General features: G+C 42.4%; 3 protein-coding genes across 4 annotated transcripts; 1 reads left to right on the forward strand and 2 right to left on the reverse strand.

Moving 5' to 3' along the window:
• Positions 1–374: 374 nt before the first annotated feature.
• rnft2 (ring finger protein, transmembrane 2) lies at positions 375–9,202 on the reverse strand. 2 transcript variants are annotated; one of them, XM_014159994.3, is made up of 10 exons: positions 9,087–9,202; positions 8,743–8,822; positions 8,052–8,539; positions 7,659–7,735; positions 7,367–7,467; positions 6,683–6,836; positions 4,379–4,528; positions 1,762–1,827; positions 1,193–1,294; positions 375–950 (listed from the first exon to the last, which is right to left on the reverse strand). In XM_014159994.3, exons 2-10 carry the CDS (start codon positions 8,787–8,789, stop codon positions 816–818), a joined length of 1,320 nt encoding a protein of 439 aa, XP_014015469.1. In that variant the 5' UTR covers positions 8,790–8,822; positions 9,087–9,202; the 3' UTR covers positions 375–815. The 2 variants fall into 2 exon arrangements, with proteins under 2 accessions (XP_014015469.1, XP_045560229.1); XM_045704273.2 differs by having other exon boundaries at positions 8,743–8,851.
• A 42-nt stretch (positions 9,203–9,244) lies between these two features.
• spring1 (SREBF pathway regulator in golgi 1) lies at positions 9,245–12,820 on the forward strand. The gene is made up of 5 exons (XM_014159995.3): positions 9,245–9,947; positions 10,151–10,307; positions 10,588–10,739; positions 11,019–11,132; positions 11,511–12,820. The coding sequence occupies exons 1-5, from the start codon at positions 9,855–9,857 to the stop codon at positions 11,592–11,594; spliced, it is 600 nt and encodes a 199-aa protein (XP_014015470.1). The 5' UTR covers positions 9,245–9,854; the 3' UTR covers positions 11,595–12,820.
• Positions 12,821–12,962: 142 nt separating this feature from the next.
• LOC123729312 (uncharacterized) lies at positions 12,963–15,888 on the reverse strand. The gene is made up of 2 exons (XM_045704191.2): positions 15,749–15,888; positions 12,963–14,412 (listed from the first exon to the last, which is right to left on the reverse strand). The coding sequence occupies exons 1-2, from the start codon at positions 15,863–15,865 to the stop codon at positions 13,999–14,001; spliced, it is 531 nt and encodes a 176-aa protein (XP_045560147.2). The 5' UTR covers positions 15,866–15,888; the 3' UTR covers positions 12,963–13,998.
• Between the last annotated feature and the right edge of the window lie 3,282 nt (positions 15,889–19,170).

Here is a 19,170-nt window from a genome sequence, read left to right on the forward strand (position 1 = left end):
ATACATCAACTGTTACATTTTTTGGAACTTTTGAAATGGGCTTGGGGGCTCAGCATTTTGTAGCTTGTTCATGCAGATAATGTTAATGAAACCGTGCAAGAAATCATGTGCAAATATAAGGGCATGCTATTTATGTTTACAAGTCATAAGCTGTTTTTATATCACAAAAACTGTAGTTTTCAATTGCAGTGCTGAATCTGTGTCTTTTATAAAGAATGTGTTCTTTACATGCTATTTAAATATGTATTACATTGTGAATTCTGTGCTCAATCTAGATAATAAAAGTTTGAAAGTAAAAATGCATTAATGCTATCATTATTATGCAATGAGTAATATCGTGACAACATAAAACATTCAATAAATGTTGAACAATACTGCATAAGTCATGGTTTAATTGGAAAGTCTGATACACAATGAAAGACAACAGAACCTGTGACTTTTTCTATAAAGTTTTTGTATTTTAAATAATGTCATTAAACATAAGCTGAATCTACACTAGAAATCAACTGAAATGCATAAGTAACTAAATAAAACTAAATACATGAGCAAACAAGCAATTGTTGTACTGAGATACTATTATAGGTACCCTTTGCCAGAATACTAACCCATACCACACGGTGCTGGGTCACACTGAGATAAGTTAATATTCTATTTCTTTGCAAGACATGGCTGAAGCCAAACTTAGACAAGCAGTGTGATAGGGATAGTGACAGCGGTGTAGAGAAGGTATAGTAACTGACTTGATACATAAATGGCATACTAAATTGGACTCCATAGTGCCCCCCAGTGTCTGGTGGGCATCTGGCCATCAGTCACTAGTAGATCTGGACGTGGGCAGAGGTGGTGCCGTCCTTCCAGCAGTGCAGGGTCTCTATGACTGCAGATCGACACAGGGGGCACGTTCGCTCACGGTCAAACCACAGACACAGGCACTCCTCACAGAACACATGCTAGAGGGGAGAGAGACAGACAGACAAAATTACATTTACCGTTACATGCACTCCATCACCTATGACATGACACTACTCTACTTACTGTCTACACCACAGATTGCCCACAATATCACACAATCAGCTGTTGCTAAAAAATGACAACCTGACACAAATGTAACATAGAACTCTTAGCAGTGAATAACATACTAGTGAGGATAGTAGCTAGAGCCAGGGCCATGGGTTCATATATGTCCCCTCACCTGACAGAGAAGAACGATGGGGTCTCTGAAGTCGCCCTGACAAATAGCACACACGTCCCCGGCTTCACTGCACTGCTGGCTGCTGGCTCTCACACCATAACTCTGTGGGTGATAGAGCAGCAAGTACGTGGTTACAAAGAGACAAAGGCAGGTAGGCTAGCGGTTAACCAAAAGGCTGCCGGTAACCAAAAGTTTGCTGGTTCGAATCCCTGAGCCGAATAGGTGAAAAATCGGTCGATGTGCCCTTTGACCAAGGCACTTAACCCTAATTGCTCCTGTACGTCGCTCTGGATAAGAGCGTCTACTAAATTACAAAATAATATATATTTTTTAAATGTAAATGTTTACCTTCCCATTCCATACAGGGTCAACTCAGTGTATATGTTGTGCATTCTAATAATGTATATGTAGTAATATAGCTCAATCAGAGAGCAAGATCAGGCACAACCAGTTGATAGTTGAAGGTGTACTACTTTAGCTAGAAATATTACTTCAATGGCTATAGGATAGTGAAGTGGGCTGCTAATTGACCCAGATACTTGTATTTAAAAAAAGTAATAATTTCTCACCTGAGAACTGCAGAGAATTGCCATGGCCTTGCGTATGGCTGATACTCGTCCACAGAGGTCAAACGACTGAAAGATAAACACAAACAGTTAAGGCTATAGAATCGGGTGCATTAGTGCAGGGATGGAACAAAAGCCTGCACCTCCAGCTTTCCAGGAACAGGGTTGGTGACCACTGAATTTTATCGTGAAAACATTACAAAATTCTAATTTATGACGTTCTTTCTAACTAACACAATTCTCTACTAGGTCAATATCTTTTGGTTCCTCTTCTATTCTTAACTGAATGTAATGTTCTATTCTTTAACCACTCAGTGAGGTGCAGTGTCCTGTCCCATTTTGTAACCTTCTGAGGACACTCATCTATGAACAATTCTGACTCAATTTCTCCAGTGTCTAATCTCAACCCAAAATACTTTGAAAGCTGTAGCCACCCATGACGTCTTCATGCTTTAGCCTATTTATCATGCATTTCTTGCACATACACTACCCCCACCCACCCACATTTAGCAATCACAGTACCAACAACTCCATTGAATATACAGAGTTGAATATAACTGAATATGGCTCCATTGAACAGGCTACTCCAACAACATTGAATAGAACTACTACCACCTACACATAAAGAAGTGTAAGTTATATTAGCACTATGTTACCTTGCAGAGGCTGAGTGTGAGTTATATTAGCGCTACGTTACCTCGTAGAGGCTGAGTGTGAGTTATATTAGCACTACGTTACCTCGTAGAGGCTAAGTGTGAGTTATATTAGCACTACGTTACCTCGCAGAGCCTGAGTGTGAGTTATGTTACCACTACATTACCTGGCAGAGGCTGAGTGTGAGTTATATTAGCGCTACGTTACCTCGTAGAGGATGAGTGTGAGTTATATATGCACTACGTTACCTCGTAGAGGCTGAGTGTGAGTTATATTAGCACTACGTTACCTCGTAGAGGCTGAGTGTGAGTTTCATTAACACTACGTGACCTCGTAGAGGCTGAGTGTGAGTTTTATTAACACTACGTGACCTCGTAGAGGCTGAGTGTGAGTTATATTAGCACTACGTGACCTCGTAGAGGCTGAGTGTGAGTTATATTAGCACTACGTGAACTCGTAGAGGCTGAGTGTGAGTTATATTAGCACTACGTGAACTCGTAGAGGCTGAGTGTGAGTTATATATGCACTACGTTACCTCGTAGAGGCTGAGTGTGAGTTATATTAGCACTACGTTACCTCGTAGAGGCTGAGTGTGAGTTTCATTAACACTACGTGACCTCGTAGAGGCTGAGTGTGAGTTTTATTAACACTACGTGACCTCGTAGAGGCTGAGTGTGAGTTATATTAGCACTACGTGACCTCGTAGAGGCTGAGTGTGAGTTATATTAGCACTACGTGACCTCGTAGAGGCTGAGTGTGAGTTATATTAGCACTACGTGAACTCGTAGAGGCTGAGTGTGAGTTATATTAGCACTACGTTACCTCGTAGAGGCTGCCTGTGAGTTATATTAGCACTACGTGACCTCGTAGAGGCTGAGTGTGAGTTATATTAGCACTACGTGACCTCGTAGAGAATGAGTGTGAGTTATATTAGCACTACATTACCTCGTAGAGGCTGAGTGTAAGTTATATTAGCACTACGTTACCTCGTAGAGGCTGAGTGTGAGTTATATTAGCGCTACGTTACCTCGCAGAGCCTGAGTGTGAGTTATATTAGCACAACGTTACCTTGCAGAGGCTGAGTGTGAGTTATATTAGCACTACGTTACCTTGCAGAGGCTGAGTGTGAGTTATATTAGCACTACGTTACCTCGCAGAGGCTGAGTGTGAGTTCTTTTTAGCACTACGTTACCTCGTAGAGGCTGAGTGTGAGTTTTATTAGCACTATGTTACCTCATAGAGCCTGAGTGTGAGTTATATTAGCACTACGTTACCTTGTAGAGGGTGAGTGTGAGTTATATTAGCGCTACATTACCTTGCAGAGGTTTGAGTGTGAGTTATATTAGCGCTACGTTACCTTGCAGAGGCTGAGTGTGAGTTTTATTAGCACTACGTTACCTTGCAGAGACTGAATGTGAGTTTTATTAGCGCTACGTTACCTTGCAGGCTAAGTGTGAGTTTTATTAGCACTACGTTACATCGTAGAGACTGAGTGTGAGTTTTATTAGCACTACGTTACCTCATAGAGGCTGTGTGAGTTATATTAGCACTACGTTACCTCGTAGAGGCTGAGTGTGAGTTATATTAGCACTGCGTTACCTCGTAGAGGCTGAGTGTGAGTTATATTAGCACTACGTTACCTCATAGAGGCTGTGTGAGTTATATTAGCACTACGTGACCTCGTAGAGGCTGAGTGTGAGTTATATTAGCACTGCGTTACCTCGTAGAGGCTGAATGTGAGTTATATTAGCGCTACGTTACCTCGCAGAGGCTGAGTGTGAGTTATATTAGCACTACGTTACCTTGCAGAGGCTGAGTGTGAGTTATATTAGCACTACGTTACCTCGTAGAGGCTGAGTGTGAGTTATATTAGCACTACGTTACCTTGCAGAGGCTGAGTGTGAGTTATATTAGCACTACGTTACCTCGTAGAGGCTGAGTGTGAGTTATATTAGCACTACGTTACCTTGCAGAGGCTGTAGCTGATAATGAGCATGGCTCCTAGGAAGTAGCTGGTGGACGGGTCCTCTCCCATGATGTACTTGTACCACAGCTGGATGGGCACCAAGGCCCTGAACAACTGACTCAGCTCCTCTATCACCAGGTAGAACTTACCCTGCGACATTCACACACACGGAGGACACTGATAAGACATTGGAAATGCATGTAATACATGTTTTATGTTTCATCTGAACAATGTCTGTGGTTGATGGGTGGTTTGAGATGGTGTGAAAAAGAGAAATACAGAAAAAAACGGAGGTTTCATCTCAAACTAATTTTAATCTTCAAAGATAAGTGTATGTACCCTCAATATAGAATCTGTTTTTCTTTAAGTTAAGTAAATGACCAAAAAACAGCACATATAAGGCTAGCTCTAGGCCTATCTGTTGATGAGCAGCACACTGCAAGCAACAAGTTCCAGCCTAAGCACGGCCACCGGCGAGGCTCCGCAGGCTGCAGCTTCACAGCAGAAAAAGGCAATTTCCACACACTGCAAGAGAAACTGACAGCCACTCGGCTCTCTTCACCTGCTACCCACACAGTTCAGCCCTAGGCAAGTCAACCTACGGGGGCAGCCATCTTTTCTTTAAGAGGCCACTCCTCTTCGCTCTCCAATGGATGCCACAGGGGAAGCCAGGAGGACAAGGCGACAGTACTCTTCTAAAATAAAAAGTTCCTATTGTTGCTGTGTGTGTGGGAGGAGTGGGGGGGGTTCAAAAACAGAAGGCCAACACTAACAGGAAATGGATTCCCAGTGGCATCACAGTATGTATAATGGTTATGTGGATATCACCTGACAGAGATTAATCACTCTGGGTTGGAAACTGTCGAGGGGGGACTGAGGATGGGAGACCTCTGCAAGCAGGAAATTCATCTTTCCTTATTGTTGTCCCCCGCAAACACACAATGTGTGTCAAACAAAAACTGGACTCCGGCCAGAAACTTTGAGCCACGGCAGCAGTTCCAACGCATTCTGGGACTTCCTGCTGTTTTTTTTTCATTAGTGACGCTGACCTCTCAGACTACCAATCAAAACCTAACCAGCAGTTAGGGTACGCCACTGTTATGAGTTATCCCCCTCAGCTGCTAAAAACATGTTTTCATTAAATCTTGCTTCAGGTGGATGCATGGATACTAGAAAATACATTTCCCTGGAGTGGAGTGCACTGACAGTGCCAAAAATGTAGCCAGGCAAGGAGCAATGTTGAAGAAACAGTAGAGCAAACTAAATAAAATAATAAATCAATGTACATGAGTCTGGCCTGTCTTTTTCTGTAAGGGGGTGGGGGGGGGGGGCAGGAAGGCAGAGGATGGTGGCTGAGGTGGGGGTTGGTCGGTCGGTCGGTTTAGTGTTTGCGTGGCGCGGGCTTCCCCAGCAGCCGAAAGTGAGGGGTAGTGGGAGCACACACACACACACCACAGTAATGGTCCAGCCCCAGGGAGTGATGACCTCACCCTTGCAGTCCCCCAGGATGAATGAGCTCAGTGGCAGCAGCCTAACTCTCTGATTGGCCTGTTTATTAGCCGAGTCAAAACCAATGATGTATATAAACCCTGGATTGCTGATTTTATGTATTGGCCATTGAGAGGCTTTGAAGCCACCGGTCAGTGATTTTGGCACTCCCCAGTAGGAGCAGCCATCCATAGGAATGAATGGAATTCAACAGTATTTCAATTAAATGTTTCATGGACAAAATGACATGTATTTAAATATTTGTTGTTGTAGTGGGGCCAGTGGCATTAGTAATCTCAAAAATATATAGTTTAAGCAAACACTTTTATATATTTAAAAAAATATATGTTTAGCTCACATGTAATTTAAAAGTATGCATTAAGGGGTCTGTAACAGAATAAATGTGGCAAAAACAAATAGACATTAATAAATGCATTTCTATAGATTCCAGAATATTTTTTACAATGGTATAGGAATGCCAATATGGAGGCACGGTGGCTTCAACACAGCACCCCCTATCAGTAATCTAGTGTATGTACAAATCACTGGTCAAAACATACTGTGAGCCCCAGGTGCAAAACCTGCACACTGATGGAACACATACAGATACACAATCACAGACACACACTCTTTCTGTGACCACAGGTTATAAGCAAAACTGTCATGTGGATAAGACATCAATACACACACTCCCACACTGTGACCCCAAGGACATGAGGGAAACTTTAATGAATATAAAACACACACAAGCTGTGACCCTGAGGAAAACAGTAAAAGCTTTTATGAATATAAAAACACACTAACACAGGCTCTTACCCTGGATTTGAAGGCCAGGAGGATTTTGGGTAGAAACAGGATGAAGCACTTCAGGCCGATAGTAAAGTACTTGAGAACAAAGTCGGTGATCCCCACCGCCCAGATTAGATCAAAGAAGTCAAAGCTGTTTATGTTGGGCGTTGCAAACATCAGACTGATTTGGGGGGGGGGGGGGGGCAGAGATGAGACAAACTTCAGTACTTTACAGGTTGAGGTTAGATCGTGGATGGATGTGATACCTTATGTCTGGTCTAGTCTCTAATGGTTACAAGGGACACATTCATGGATCAACAGAAGACAGTACCAAAAATGAACAACATGACTAAAAATGTTGAGGACAAAACAAAATGTGAAAACAGGTGAAATGATAAACGAAAATCAATACTCACAGGACAAGAAGGCACATGGTAACATATGCCTAAAGATAATGAAAATCATATTACAACAACAAAAAGGACAAAACTGAATGAATAAATTACCACAGTCATACTGTATACAGATCGATGAGAAAGAAAAGAATATCAAAGAGGTAAATGTCAATGTCAGCCAACTGTAAACCATTAGGCCTAAATATTGGATGGTTGACAATGTTGGGTCTTCAGTGCAATGTAAGGTTTTCAGTGCATTGTAGTGTTTTCAGTGCAATACCATAAGAAAGAATCACAAGACATGATTTTACCCTACCTGTTGTACAGCTCCTCAGCACTGAATGTGTAGTAGAGATACACTATGTTTCCAGATAGGAACATGATCATCCAGAGAGCTACAACCACAGACCTCTCCTCCTGATATGCACAGACAGACAAATAGTAAATAATCAAATACTTTACTAATCACTAATGTACGCATACTCTCACTTTCTCTCGAGCTAGCTATTTACATAGACTCGATAACACTCAAATAATGAGCTCAAATGTTTATAGAAAGTATAAGAGTTATGCTCTCATATCAAAGATGTACAAAAGGTGAAAATTACCCGTAGTGACACCTGGTGCTTGAACGATGAATTGGCGAAGGCAAACGTGCTGGCCATCCCAACACACACAGCAATACCTACCAGAGAGAAACAGAAGAGTTACCAGTCAGTCACACACAGTATCTGACACGTCCAAAGTTTCCAAATGTTCCTTATTCTACTTATTCCACAAAACGACCAACTCCAATACTATACAATTACCAAGCAACTACTAATAAAAACATTGTCATTAGTGTAGTCTTTATATCAGTCTAGTATATCTGTGTAGTATTTATATCAGTGAGGTATTTATCAGTATAGTATTTATTTCAGTGTAGTATATCAGTGTAGTATTGGTGTTACTACACAAGTGTAAGAGTCATTTTTTTTATTGCGATCTAAAACCAGTCTTACCGAGCTTGTGCTGAAAACACACTTTAGCCAGGAGGATCAGGATGAACGGGAACCCCCTTTGTAGCCAGGTGACTACAGGCTTCAGCTCCGACAAGGCCGGAGCCGGTGTAGAGGGGTCCTCCGAGGCCTCCTCCCTGTTCCCATGCCTCTCTCCGGATGCACGGTGCTGTAGCGGCTGGTGAAAGTGGTGGTGGTTGTGATGATGGTGCGGGGGCGGGCGGGGGAGGTAGGGCCCACACTCAGAGCGGTGTGGCCCCCCTTCCTCCCTGGAGGAGGCAGTCATCTGGATGAAGACGTCTGGAGGAGTCCCCAGAACAAGGCCAGCCGCCTGGAAGTTTGCGGAGGGCACACCAGATCCCGAGGGAACCCCGACCCCAACCAGGCCAGAGAAGAGCTGCTGGGGGGAGGTGGGCGAGTCGGGTTTCAGGCAGTCAAACACACCTCCTTCGTCCAGGCTGCTTTCTGATCCAAGGGTTTGGCTACGGCTCCTGGAGAGCAGAGAGAGGATCAACTGCATCTTTTGACGGTTCAAATACTGTTGTCTATTGTCTATTTCTTGCATTGCCTTTCAATGGATTTGGCTCCTGAAGTTAACCAGTTATAATATATATATTCAATCCTCTTTAGTGCACAATTTCAGGTTGTGATGATGAACCTGCAAATGCCTGTGTCCTAGGACGTGAACTCAAACCTTTCAGAGGGCATGCCATCCGTGTTGCTGCTGTGTCTTCTCTGCATGGCACATCCAGTTCATCCCCGAGTGATCCAGGGCTATGATGGGGTGCAGACAGACACACAGACTGCAATAAGTGAATACAGTACAACGCCGCAAGGAGAGTATCGATGGTTGGATAGACTTTATTGCAACACTTGGCTAACCGCAGATAGCTAACGCTAACTAGCTATGATGGTTGGCAGTCGCACCATCACGCCACCATTTACATGTACAGTACAATGGTTTACTGATTTCTGTATTGCATGATTTATATGCATGATTCTTAGTTAATATCTGTCCACGGGAATTGTTGGTCTCACCTGAATCATCGTTCTGTTTATTATTCTCATTCCCTTGTAGTTATTTTGCCTACACACCCCTGCGGCTTGCCTGGCCTGGCTCGCGACGATGTTTTTCCTGTATGACGTCACTGAAATTTCAACTCGGCCAATCAGCGTTCACTTTCCCACGGATGTGTGATCCGTGTTAGGGAATTGTTTTGATGGTGGACGTCAGATTTCATGGGAAAAACGTTGTTTATTTTCGAAGCTTTCTCGGTCATTTATCTGAAGGCAACGTCAACAATATATGTAATTTGTCAGTAGAGTTATAGCCAGCTAACTCTAGGTAATGCATCTCACGGCAGGTAACCTTAGCTAGCTAATGTTAACTGTCAGTCTAGCTAGCTGGGTGAGTAGTTAGCCTAGCATCGTTAGCTTGTTTCCAGCGACGCAGGCTAACAAAGCAGTCTTTATCCAAAACGGCTAGCGAATATGTACGTTACTTTGTAGCTACCTACCTAGCACAGCTGTGGTCCTTCTCTACAGCGTATATATATACATATAACTAGCTAACGTTAGCTACCACGGTTTCTTGCCTAGCATTGCTAGCTAGCCAGCAAAATGGGTTAGGTTGTGGTGTTGACCAAACGAAGCTCTCAGTTATTGAACGTGATTTCTAAACTGCCAATCATAACCAGACACCCCAGTTGAACCAGAAGTCTCTAGCTACCATATGGTTTATCGAGCTAACATTATCTAGTTAGCATTGCTGTAATCCAATCAGGGATCTCCCAATAACGTCATGCCATGGTGCTAAGAAGGTTACTGAGAAAACGTTGGGTGCTAGGTGTGGTGTTTGGACTGTCTTTGATCTACTTCCTAACCAGCACCTTGAAACAGGTATTTAAACTCTTGACATCTCAGGTGTATATTTAGTCCACAGAACACAGATTTATAAATACATTTGATTGATATGAGGTCCAGCTCTAGGCTATACTAGTTTGTCAAACCACACCTGACTATCTATCTGTCATGCAGCAAGGTCTTGACTTTTGGCTATACAAGATGTGTGTGTGAGATATATATTGTGATGTGTTATGCAGGAGGAGAGAACCATACGGGATCGCAACCTGTTGGAGGCCAGGGACCCGGATCACCGGATCCCATGGAAAGTCAGGTTCAACCTGGGCAACAGTAGCAGGCAGATCACTCAGTGCCGGAACTCCATTCAGGGCAAAACGCTGCTCACAGATGAACTGGGTGAGTTATGAATCTAACTGGACTCATTCACTCACTTGTTATCCCTTAGGAAATAACACCTCTTTCTCCAACAGTTTTTTTTCTGTGATTCCTCACAATCTCCTCACCTCCTTTTCAACTGTATTTGAGAAGAATACCCAAGGTCCCTCCCCCCTGTCCTTCTTCCCCAATGCATTTTAAGGAAAGATGATGTGAGAAAAGCCCTTATCATTGAGGTATTATAAAATACCACTTCAATATTCAAGTCACTAATCCATTTTACATGTGAATGTCCCCACAGGTTATGTCTGTGACAGAAACGATCTGCTGGTGAATGGTTGCTGTAATGTCAATGCCCCCAGCTCAAGACAGTACATTTGTAAAAGCTGTCTGGCCAATGGCTGCTGCAACATCTACGAGCACTGTGTGTCCTGCTGCCTCCAGCCTGATAAGGTATTCAAGCTGTGGCACTTGTTGAGCTGCATCCAACAGCAAAATGTTTTGTTCCAAATGAGAATTTTCATCTTTTGCATGTACATCTTTTGGGTGCATGGCATTTCAGTCATGGAGTCAAATCTCAATCTTACCCTGGCATCTTTAACTTTACGTTGTTTTCATCTGAACCTTTTGCAGTGGTTGTGTTATGACTAATCCATGTGAGAAGTACCAGATTTTGATCTGACTGTTGCACCTCTACCCCTCTCTCTCTTTCTCATATTCTCTCCTTCTCAGCAACCTCTTCTAGAGAGTTTCCTGAACAGAGCTGCAGATGGCTTCCAGAACCTATTCACAGCCGTGGAGGACCACTTTGAGCTGTGTTTAGCCAAGTGTCGGACTTCATCACAGGTAGGTTGAGTTGTCTACATGAAACAAACAAGGATAACAGGGCCCAGATTCACAAAACACTTCTTACGCAATAATGTAACACGCTTCTTAAGAAAAAAACAAGTTCATAAGATAGTTTGTAAGTGCAATTCTTCAACAAGATTGAAAGATTTTCTTATGAAGCTTCTTAAGATGTGTGTTGCTAGGCAACCGATTTAGCTCGCTTTTATAGAAAGAATGGCAGTTAATGAAAAATGTATTCTTCAGGTTTTGTGAATCTGGGCCCAGGTCTCTGATCACTCCCAGACCCTACCCACATCCTGTCATGCAGAGATAGCAAGAGAGATTGATGTAAAACATTCTATTGGTTGTGTTTACCTTCTTTTTTTGCTCCTGTAGAGTGTCCAACATGAAAATACCTACAGAAATCCACAAGCAAAATACTGTTATGGAGAAAGTCCACCTGAACTCCTGCCTATATGATTGTTTGGTACCTACGAGACTGTATAGAAACTAATAAAGGTCCTCTGGGACCTATGAGACTGTATAGAAACTAATAAAGGTCCTCTGGGACATACGAGACTGTATAGAAACTAATAAAGGTCCTCTGGGACCTATGAGACTGTATAGAAACTAATAAAGGTCCTCTGGGACCTATGAGACTGTATAGAAACTAATAAAGGTCCTCTGGGACATACGAGACTGTATAGAAACTAATAAAGGTCCTCTGGGACCTACGAGACTGTATAGAAACTAATAAAGGTCCTCTGGGACCTATGAGACTGTATAGAAACTAATAAAGGTCCTCTGGGACATACGAGACTGTATAGAAACTAATAATGGTTGTCTGGGACCTATGAGACTGTATAGAAACTAATAAAGGTCCTCTGGGACCTATGAGACTGTATAGAAACTAATAAAGGTCCTCTGGGACATACGAGACTGTATAGAAACTAATAAAGGTCCTCTGGGACATACGAGACTGTATAGAAACTAATAATGGTTGTCTGGGACTTACGAGAATGTAAAGAAATGGTCCAACTATGAGCCAAGAGACACACCTTGATGCTCCGTGGGAAGACGGGATTCCCCTTCATCTTGTGTCGACATAATGGCCTTGAAACGTCTGACACCATACGGTGCTTAACGGGAGCCACCAAAAACACCAAACCCTGTATAGAGGGGATTTGACTGACAATAACGGACGCCATGTTGAACCTTTTGATAAAGTAATGTGAGTAACAGTCTCTACATATGGCTCCGAAGAACACTATCGTAACCTCACAACAATGGACAAATACTGTATGTGATATAGCTATATTATTTACACTTCATAAGTGCATAGCTTCATAACTTCATCAGTGATGATCATCAGGTCTCATTCGCTCATTAGACCAGTTAGGATTCACCTCATGCTGCCATTGTTCCACATTATGGTCATGTTCATTAGGGCATGCAACAGAAAATGTTTAAAAGTGTTTGAGTCTCACATGTTTTAGTCTGTTTTCTTTTGTTTGGTGCAAAATGAACACGACCCATGTTATAAAGGTCTGTATTTAAAGCCTGACGATATACTGAAGGTTGATATCGGTTGTTTAGTCCTTATTGTTGAATATCAAAACAAACTATAAAGAATGTGTCTTTACTTTTGTGTGTAGTCGTGTATGGATATTGACTGACTGGTTATTTAATAAAGTGACTGAAAGTAATCGGCTCACGGTTTACATTGCGCAGACTCTTTCAGAATAATTCTCGGTATTTTATTAAATAAGTTTGTATGTATTTCACAGTATGAAAGTGTTCTATATATTGGATAATGTTTATCGGGGGTCAGAGCTGTATCAACTAGAATTGGCATATTTTAATATACAGTATGACAAAATGAAAACTTTTTAAACATCTTTTAGTTTTTCACAAAGTGGAGGATAGGAAACTTGGACAGTATCACAACTTCAGAAGTGTTTGAGCTTGAAGCATCTCGCTTGATTTGAAGGGGCTTTCAGTGGTTGTAATTTATACACTATGTAGGGTGCAGGTATATTTTTATTTAACTAGGCAAGTCAGTTAAGAACAAATTCTTATTTACAATGATGGCCTAGGAACACTGGGTTAACTGCCTTGTTCAGGGGCAGACAACAGATTTTTACCTTGTCAGGGGATTCGACCTAGCAACCTTTCGGTTACTGGCCCAATGCTTTAACCACTAGGCTACCTGCCTCCACACTAGGCTACCTGCCTCCACACTAGGCTACCTGCCTCCACACTAGGCTACCTGCCTCCACACTAGGCTACCTGCCTCCACACTAGGCTACCTGCCTCCACACTAGGCTACCTGCCGCCCCTATATAGAGTGCCATTTGGGATGCACAGTAGCCCTATGCAGATATAATAATTCTCCATGCCTTTAAATTATCCACTTGGGGAACATGGCCAGAGCTAAACAATTAATCATCCTGAAAGCTGTGAAAACAGAATCTGTCTTGTAATTAGAAAATATATTAAGGTCCTGACAAATGTTCATTCATGGCAATTTGATTAATGACTGTCACATGGGAAGGGAACACAGTGTAGGCCTGTCCACTAAGTATGCAAACAGTTTCATTTAACACAAACTATTAGAACTATGTCATCATGACACTGTTTGGCAATGGTATTATTATTATTGCAGAACTTCCAATACAAATCAGCTTTATAAGAAAACAGAAATGCTGTTGCTGTAGACAGACATGTGCTGGTAATATGCTGAAACTTTGTACTAAAAGAATGCATCCATAAAATTTGTATGAAATATATCGGAATAAATAGCATTTAAGACGAATAAATACCTTCAATTCATCAAATACATTAATATTATAATAAATAAAATATAACTCAGTGATTATAGAATCTATGGTATTCTGGAATCCACTACTCCACTATTCACTATTCTGGAATCCACAGACTCCACCCAAACCAGGAAGTCCCGTGACTCCTCCAGCAGGGTAATGCTCCAACGCTTCCTCTGAAAGGGGGGCTTGGGCATCTCGGGGTGGGCTGGCTTCTGGGTGCAGTCACCCCCAAAGGTTATCTTCAGACAGGCAGATAGCCTCCACACCATGGTAACAGAGTCATTCAGGTTGTTGTGCATTGATATGTGATCTGGGTTCAGGTCACTCTCTTGGTCCTTGAGGACTTCTTCCAGGGCCTTGCCAATGAAGTGTAGCCCACACTGAGCTCTCTCCAGAGGGGAAGGTGAGGTACTGTTGAGGTCCAGATCTGGAAACCCCAGGGCAAAAGGTTGGTTCTGTCCATTGGCTGCCATCTGGGAAAAGAGATTTGAAAATAGACCATAAATATGTACTCTGACATGATGGAATGTCTTCAGTGAATTCTGTTTTAAGTCAATGTTTTTCAGTTGTTACTTATCATGGACAGAATGTCTCAGTTAAATAAAGAGGGCAATTAATATCCCAGTAACAACAGTTGGTATTTTGACCCATGAACTGACTTGTCTTTCTCCAAATTGGCAGAAAGGAAGACGTTGGAATTTGCGTGGATCAATAAGTAAAGAACTGAAAGGAACATGATGGGACCCAAGGGAACAGGACAGTAGTAATTGTACAGGTACAGTATGTAAGTAAACACGGTTACTAAAGTCAGTCGGTAGGCAGGTTTCTATTGACCCAGGTTTATTCGACAAAAGCAACAACAACAAAAATCACGTGTAATGGAAACGGAAGATTGGAGACATTTTCTAAAGATGGACAACATTTTAATTCTTTATACAGGTGGATTTTTCTTTTGTCTAACTTAATTGCGACAAATGACGATGGAAACAGTTTTTCTAATAAATTATGATTGCCGAATACTTTTGAAGGTACATGGGGCACGTGTTGTCATCATGTAACCACAACCTTCACTCCACATGTCATTCTAAATGACTAACGCTTGCAAAATACTGTTTCACATTTTATTTTTTATTTTTTTTTGGGGGGGGGGGGTTACTGCATCGGCTTGCTTTTCTGGTTGGCTGGTAAGTTGTTTCAACATCCAATTATTTCAGGTCTACAGGAGGGTAAGTTTCACAATGGCACGGACCTTGTCGATACGTTGGCACATGAGAATTATTATATGAGAATAATGAGAATTATTATATTATTGCATTCTATCCATGCTGGCTTTCGCGGATAGGTGGGAGGGCATACAGGCTGTCGCCAATTTATTAATGCGCAATTTGTCTAAATGGGTAATGGAAACACTTTAACCACCACATTTTTATTCGACACATCACGTCCCTGCGTACCTTCAAAAGTATTTCGCAATTGTTAAGTTTTTGTATAGGTGTGACGTCATTACGACCAGCTGTTTTTATCGAAACAAAATAGTGAAATGGCAAAGCACCCTAGAAGGCAATTATCGCATTTATAGACAAAAAAAATCCATGGGGAAGTTAATGGAAACAAAGCTACTGAAGACTGTTTGGTTCAGGTGGTGTGTGGCTTTAGTTGGTAAGAGAATGGTAGAACTAGCAACTCCAAGAAAGGCTGTGGGTTCAATTCCTGCTGGGATCACATACAACATTTTTATATATGCGCTGTAAGTTGCTTTGGATAAAAGCGTCTGTTAAATGGCATATTAAGACAGATGTAGCTACTTACATAGCTGGTTAGGCTGTCATTGATGAGTGTTTTGGTGAGAGTGGTTAGCTCCTTGACCCTGCAGCCCCAGGGTGATTTCATTCGGCGAAAAGAGTCAGCCTCCAGAGTGACCATCATCACCAATATGCACAATGCTTTAAGTCCTGGGAAAGAAGTCAACGCAAAATTACAATAGTATTTTCCAATACTGAAAGACATGAATTAAAGTACACATGGTTTTCGAGTAGGTCTTTGTGTATAATTTGCAAAACCTTTCTTGCTGTAATATGTTGTAATTGAGTGTAGTTGTGGACACAGATGTTGCATAATATTACCTGCAGTTAACTTCACATATAACATTTCATATGTCATATATTTAGTTTTTCCTTGCTTATAGTTTAGCCAAGAATGAGTTGCTCAGCCCACTGACAGTGGTCACAGTCTTATATTCATTTTGCTTCGTCATATGTTGAAAAAAAGTTATACGGATATGATCAACTTCCTTCATATCTTACAATGTGATATCACACAAGGTGAAAACCCATCAGAAAAATCAATTGAGATGTTTCCTTTTATGTGGTTATTTGCTTAACCAAACTCATCTTCAGTTTGTTTTTCGTGGCCGGTGAGTTACATGTCTAAATATCCACTGAATCACCAGGTATTATTCCCATGACACCTACCTATTTCTCAACTTCAGGAAGTTGACGTGCAAGAAACTGATGCAACTGCTACTACAGAAAGCTCGGCTCAGGCTGAAGGTATGCATTGAGCTTTTTGAACCAGAATACATTCACAATGCCATGTTTGTCATGTTGTGTGTAATCATCTATTAAAGGCCCAGTCCAGCTGTTTTTATCCCAATATATCAAATTGTTCTGGGTAACAAGTAAGTTACTTGCTGTTATATACTCAGCAAAAAAAGAAACGTCCCTTTTTCAGGACCCTGTCTTTCAAAGATAATAAGTAAAAATCCAAATAACTAAACAGATCTTCATTGTAAAGGGTTTAAATACTGTTTCCCATGCTTGTTCAATGAACCATAAACAATTAATGAACATCCACCTTTGGAAGGGTCGTTATGACACTAACAGCTTACAGACGGTAGGCAATTAAGGTCACAGTTATGAAAACTTAGGACACTAAAAAGAGGCCTTTCTACGGACTCTGAAAAACACCAAAAGAAAGATGCCCAGGGTCCCTGCTCATCTGCGTGAACGTGCCTTAGGCATGCTGCAAGGAGGCATGAGGACTGCAGATGTGGCCAGGGCAATAAATTGCAATGTCCGTACTGTGAGACGCCCAAGACAGCGCTACAGGGAGACAGGACGGACTGCTGATCGTCCTGGCAGTGGCAGACCACGTGTAACAACACCTGCACAGGATCAGTACATCCGAACATCACACCTGCGTGACTGGTACAGGATGGCAACAACAACTGCCTGAGTTACACCAGGAACGCACAATCCCTCCATCAGTGCTCAGACTGTCCGCAATAGGCTGAGAGAGGCTGGACTGAGGGCTTCTAGGCCTGTTGTAAGGCAGGTCCTCACCAGACATCACCAGCAACATCATCGCCTATGGGACCCACCGTGACCCACCGTCACTGGACCAGACAGGACTGGCGAAAAGTGCTCTTCACTGACCAGTCTCGGTTTTGTCTCACCAGGGGTGATGGTCAGATTCGCGTTTATCGTCGAAGGAATGAGCGTTACACTGAGGCCTGTACTCTGGAGTGGGATCAATTTGGAGGTGGAGGGTCCGTCATGGTCTGAGGCGGTGTGTCACAGCATCATCGGACTGAGCTTGTGGTCATTGCAGGCAATCTCAACGCTGTGCGTTACAGGGAAGACATCCTCCTCTCTCATGTGGTACCCTTCCTGCAGGCTCATCCTGATATGACCCTCCAGCATGACAATGCCACCAGCCATACTGCTCGGTCTGTGCGTGATTTCCTGCAAGACAGGAATGTCAATGTTCTGCCATGGCCAGCGAAGAGCCCGGATCTCAATCCCATTGAGCACGTCTGGGACCTGTTGGATCGGAGGGCGAGGGCTAGGGCCATTCCCCCCAGAAATGTCCGGGAACTTGCAGGTGCCTTGGTGGAAGAGTGGGGTAATCTGGTGCCGTCCATGAGGAGGAGATGCACTGCAGTACTTAATGCAGCTGGTGGCCACACCAGATACTGGCTGTTACTTTTGATTTTGACCCCCCCCCCCCTTTGTTCAGGGACACATTATTCCATTTATGTTAGTCACGTGTCTGTAAAACTTGTTAAGTTTATGTCTCAGTTGTTGAATCTTAAGTTTGCTGAAAATAAAAGCTGTTGACATTTCTTTTTTTGCTGAGTTTAGTTTCCCATTAAATGGTCAAAAAGGAATAAAAAAATAATCTTGCTAAGGCTGTCTGAGTGGAGCAGGGAAGGGGACCAGAGCAGTGCATTAACCACATATCACGTTTAGGTGAGACCCAGATGCAGACACTGTAGAAGTAACAGTTTATTACAATCACAGGGGCAGGCAAACAACAGGTCAAGGCAGGCAGGGGTCAGTAATCCAGAAAGGGTCCAGAATGGCAGGCAGTCTCAGGGTCAGGGCAGGCAGGGGTCAATAATCCAGAACGGTGGGGTAAGGTACAAAACAACAGGCAGTCTCAGGGTCAGGGCAGGTAGAACGGTCAAAACCTGGAGGGACTAGAAAACAAGAGCAGGGAAACAAACACTGGTAAGTTTTACAAACAAAACTAACTGGCAATAGACAAAAAGAGAACACGGGTATAAATACACGGGATAATGGGGAAGATGGGCGACACCTGGAAGGGGGTGGAGACAATCACAAAGACAGGTGAAACAGATCAGGGTGTGACACCACAGTTGGAATTGGAGCAGGGAAGAGGACCTGAGCAGTGCATTACCATAGAAGTGAAGCGGGGAAGCTCAATGGTAGGAATATGTAACCTGAAAGCGAGCGGTTATTGGCATAGATGTTTGTTAGTCTTTATTATTTTTGCCTGGTGATGTCCTGAGGCAATCCACAGCTCCAGCCATGCAGAACCTGCTAAATTTAAAGTTCTGTGTTGATTTTCAACCAGCAACTATTGGGGAAATAACACTGATCACGTGCTTCACATGTACAGTGTTTGTTTCATCAGCTGTTGTACACATTTCATACAAAACAAAGGAAAAACTGAATTTTGGCTACACTGAGCTTTTAATATGAATGGCAAAACAAATACAGTAAAAGTAGTCATTCATTAAAGTATTCATGTTTTTTTAATTAAATATGAATAACATTTACAGTGTTTACTACCTACAGCTCCAGTTCTTGAAGGGAACATCACCCATTTCATACTTATTTTTGAGGTGTTCATATCAATCGCATGACAAATTGAACACATACATTTTGTGTGTAAATTGAACACAAATGTCCAGTTTATAAAAAGGC

The sequence above is a fragment of the Salmo salar genome, chromosome 20 (assembly GCF_965601325.2).
Source record: "Salmo salar chromosome 20, fSalSal1, whole genome shotgun sequence".
Classification (NCBI taxonomy): domain Eukaryota; kingdom Metazoa; phylum Chordata; class Actinopteri; order Salmoniformes; family Salmonidae; genus Salmo; species Salmo salar.

What these genes read in the sequence shown, in the direction of transcription:
- LOC123729312 (XM_045704191.2), bottom strand. Translation starts at nt 15,865, where the DNA reads ATGATGGTCACTCTGGAGGCTGACTCTTTTCGCCGAATGAAATCACCC. An exon ending in ATGACAGCCTAACCAGCTAT is followed by an intron (nt 14,413 to 15,748) that starts GTAAGTAGCTAC and finishes CTCTTTTCCCAG; the next exon opens with ATGGCAGCCAATGGACAGAA.
- rnft2 (XM_014159994.3), bottom strand. Translation starts at nt 8,789, where the DNA reads ATGCAGAGAAGACACAGCAGCAACACGGATGGCATGCCCTCTGAAAG. An exon ending in GTGTTTTCAGCACAAGCTCG is followed by an intron (nt 7,736 to 8,051) that starts GTAAGACTGGTT and finishes TCTCTCTGGTAG; the next exon opens with GTATTGCTGTGTGTGTTGGG. An exon ending in CAATTCTCTGCAGTTCTCAG is followed by an intron (nt 1,295 to 1,761) that starts GTGAGAAATTAT and finishes TATCACCCACAG; the next exon opens with AGTTATGGTGTGAGAGCCAG.
- spring1 (XM_014159995.3), top strand. Translation starts at nt 9,855, where the DNA reads ATGGTGCTAAGAAGGTTACTGAGAAAACGTTGGGTGCTAGGTGTGGTG. An exon ending in GCTGCCTCCAGCCTGATAAG is followed by an intron (nt 10,740 to 11,018) that starts GTATTCAAGCTG and finishes TCTCCTTCTCAG; the next exon opens with CAACCTCTTCTAGAGAGTTT. An exon ending in AGTGTCGGACTTCATCACAG is followed by an intron (nt 11,133 to 11,510) that starts GTAGGTTGAGTT and finishes TTGCTCCTGTAG; the next exon opens with AGTGTCCAACATGAAAATAC.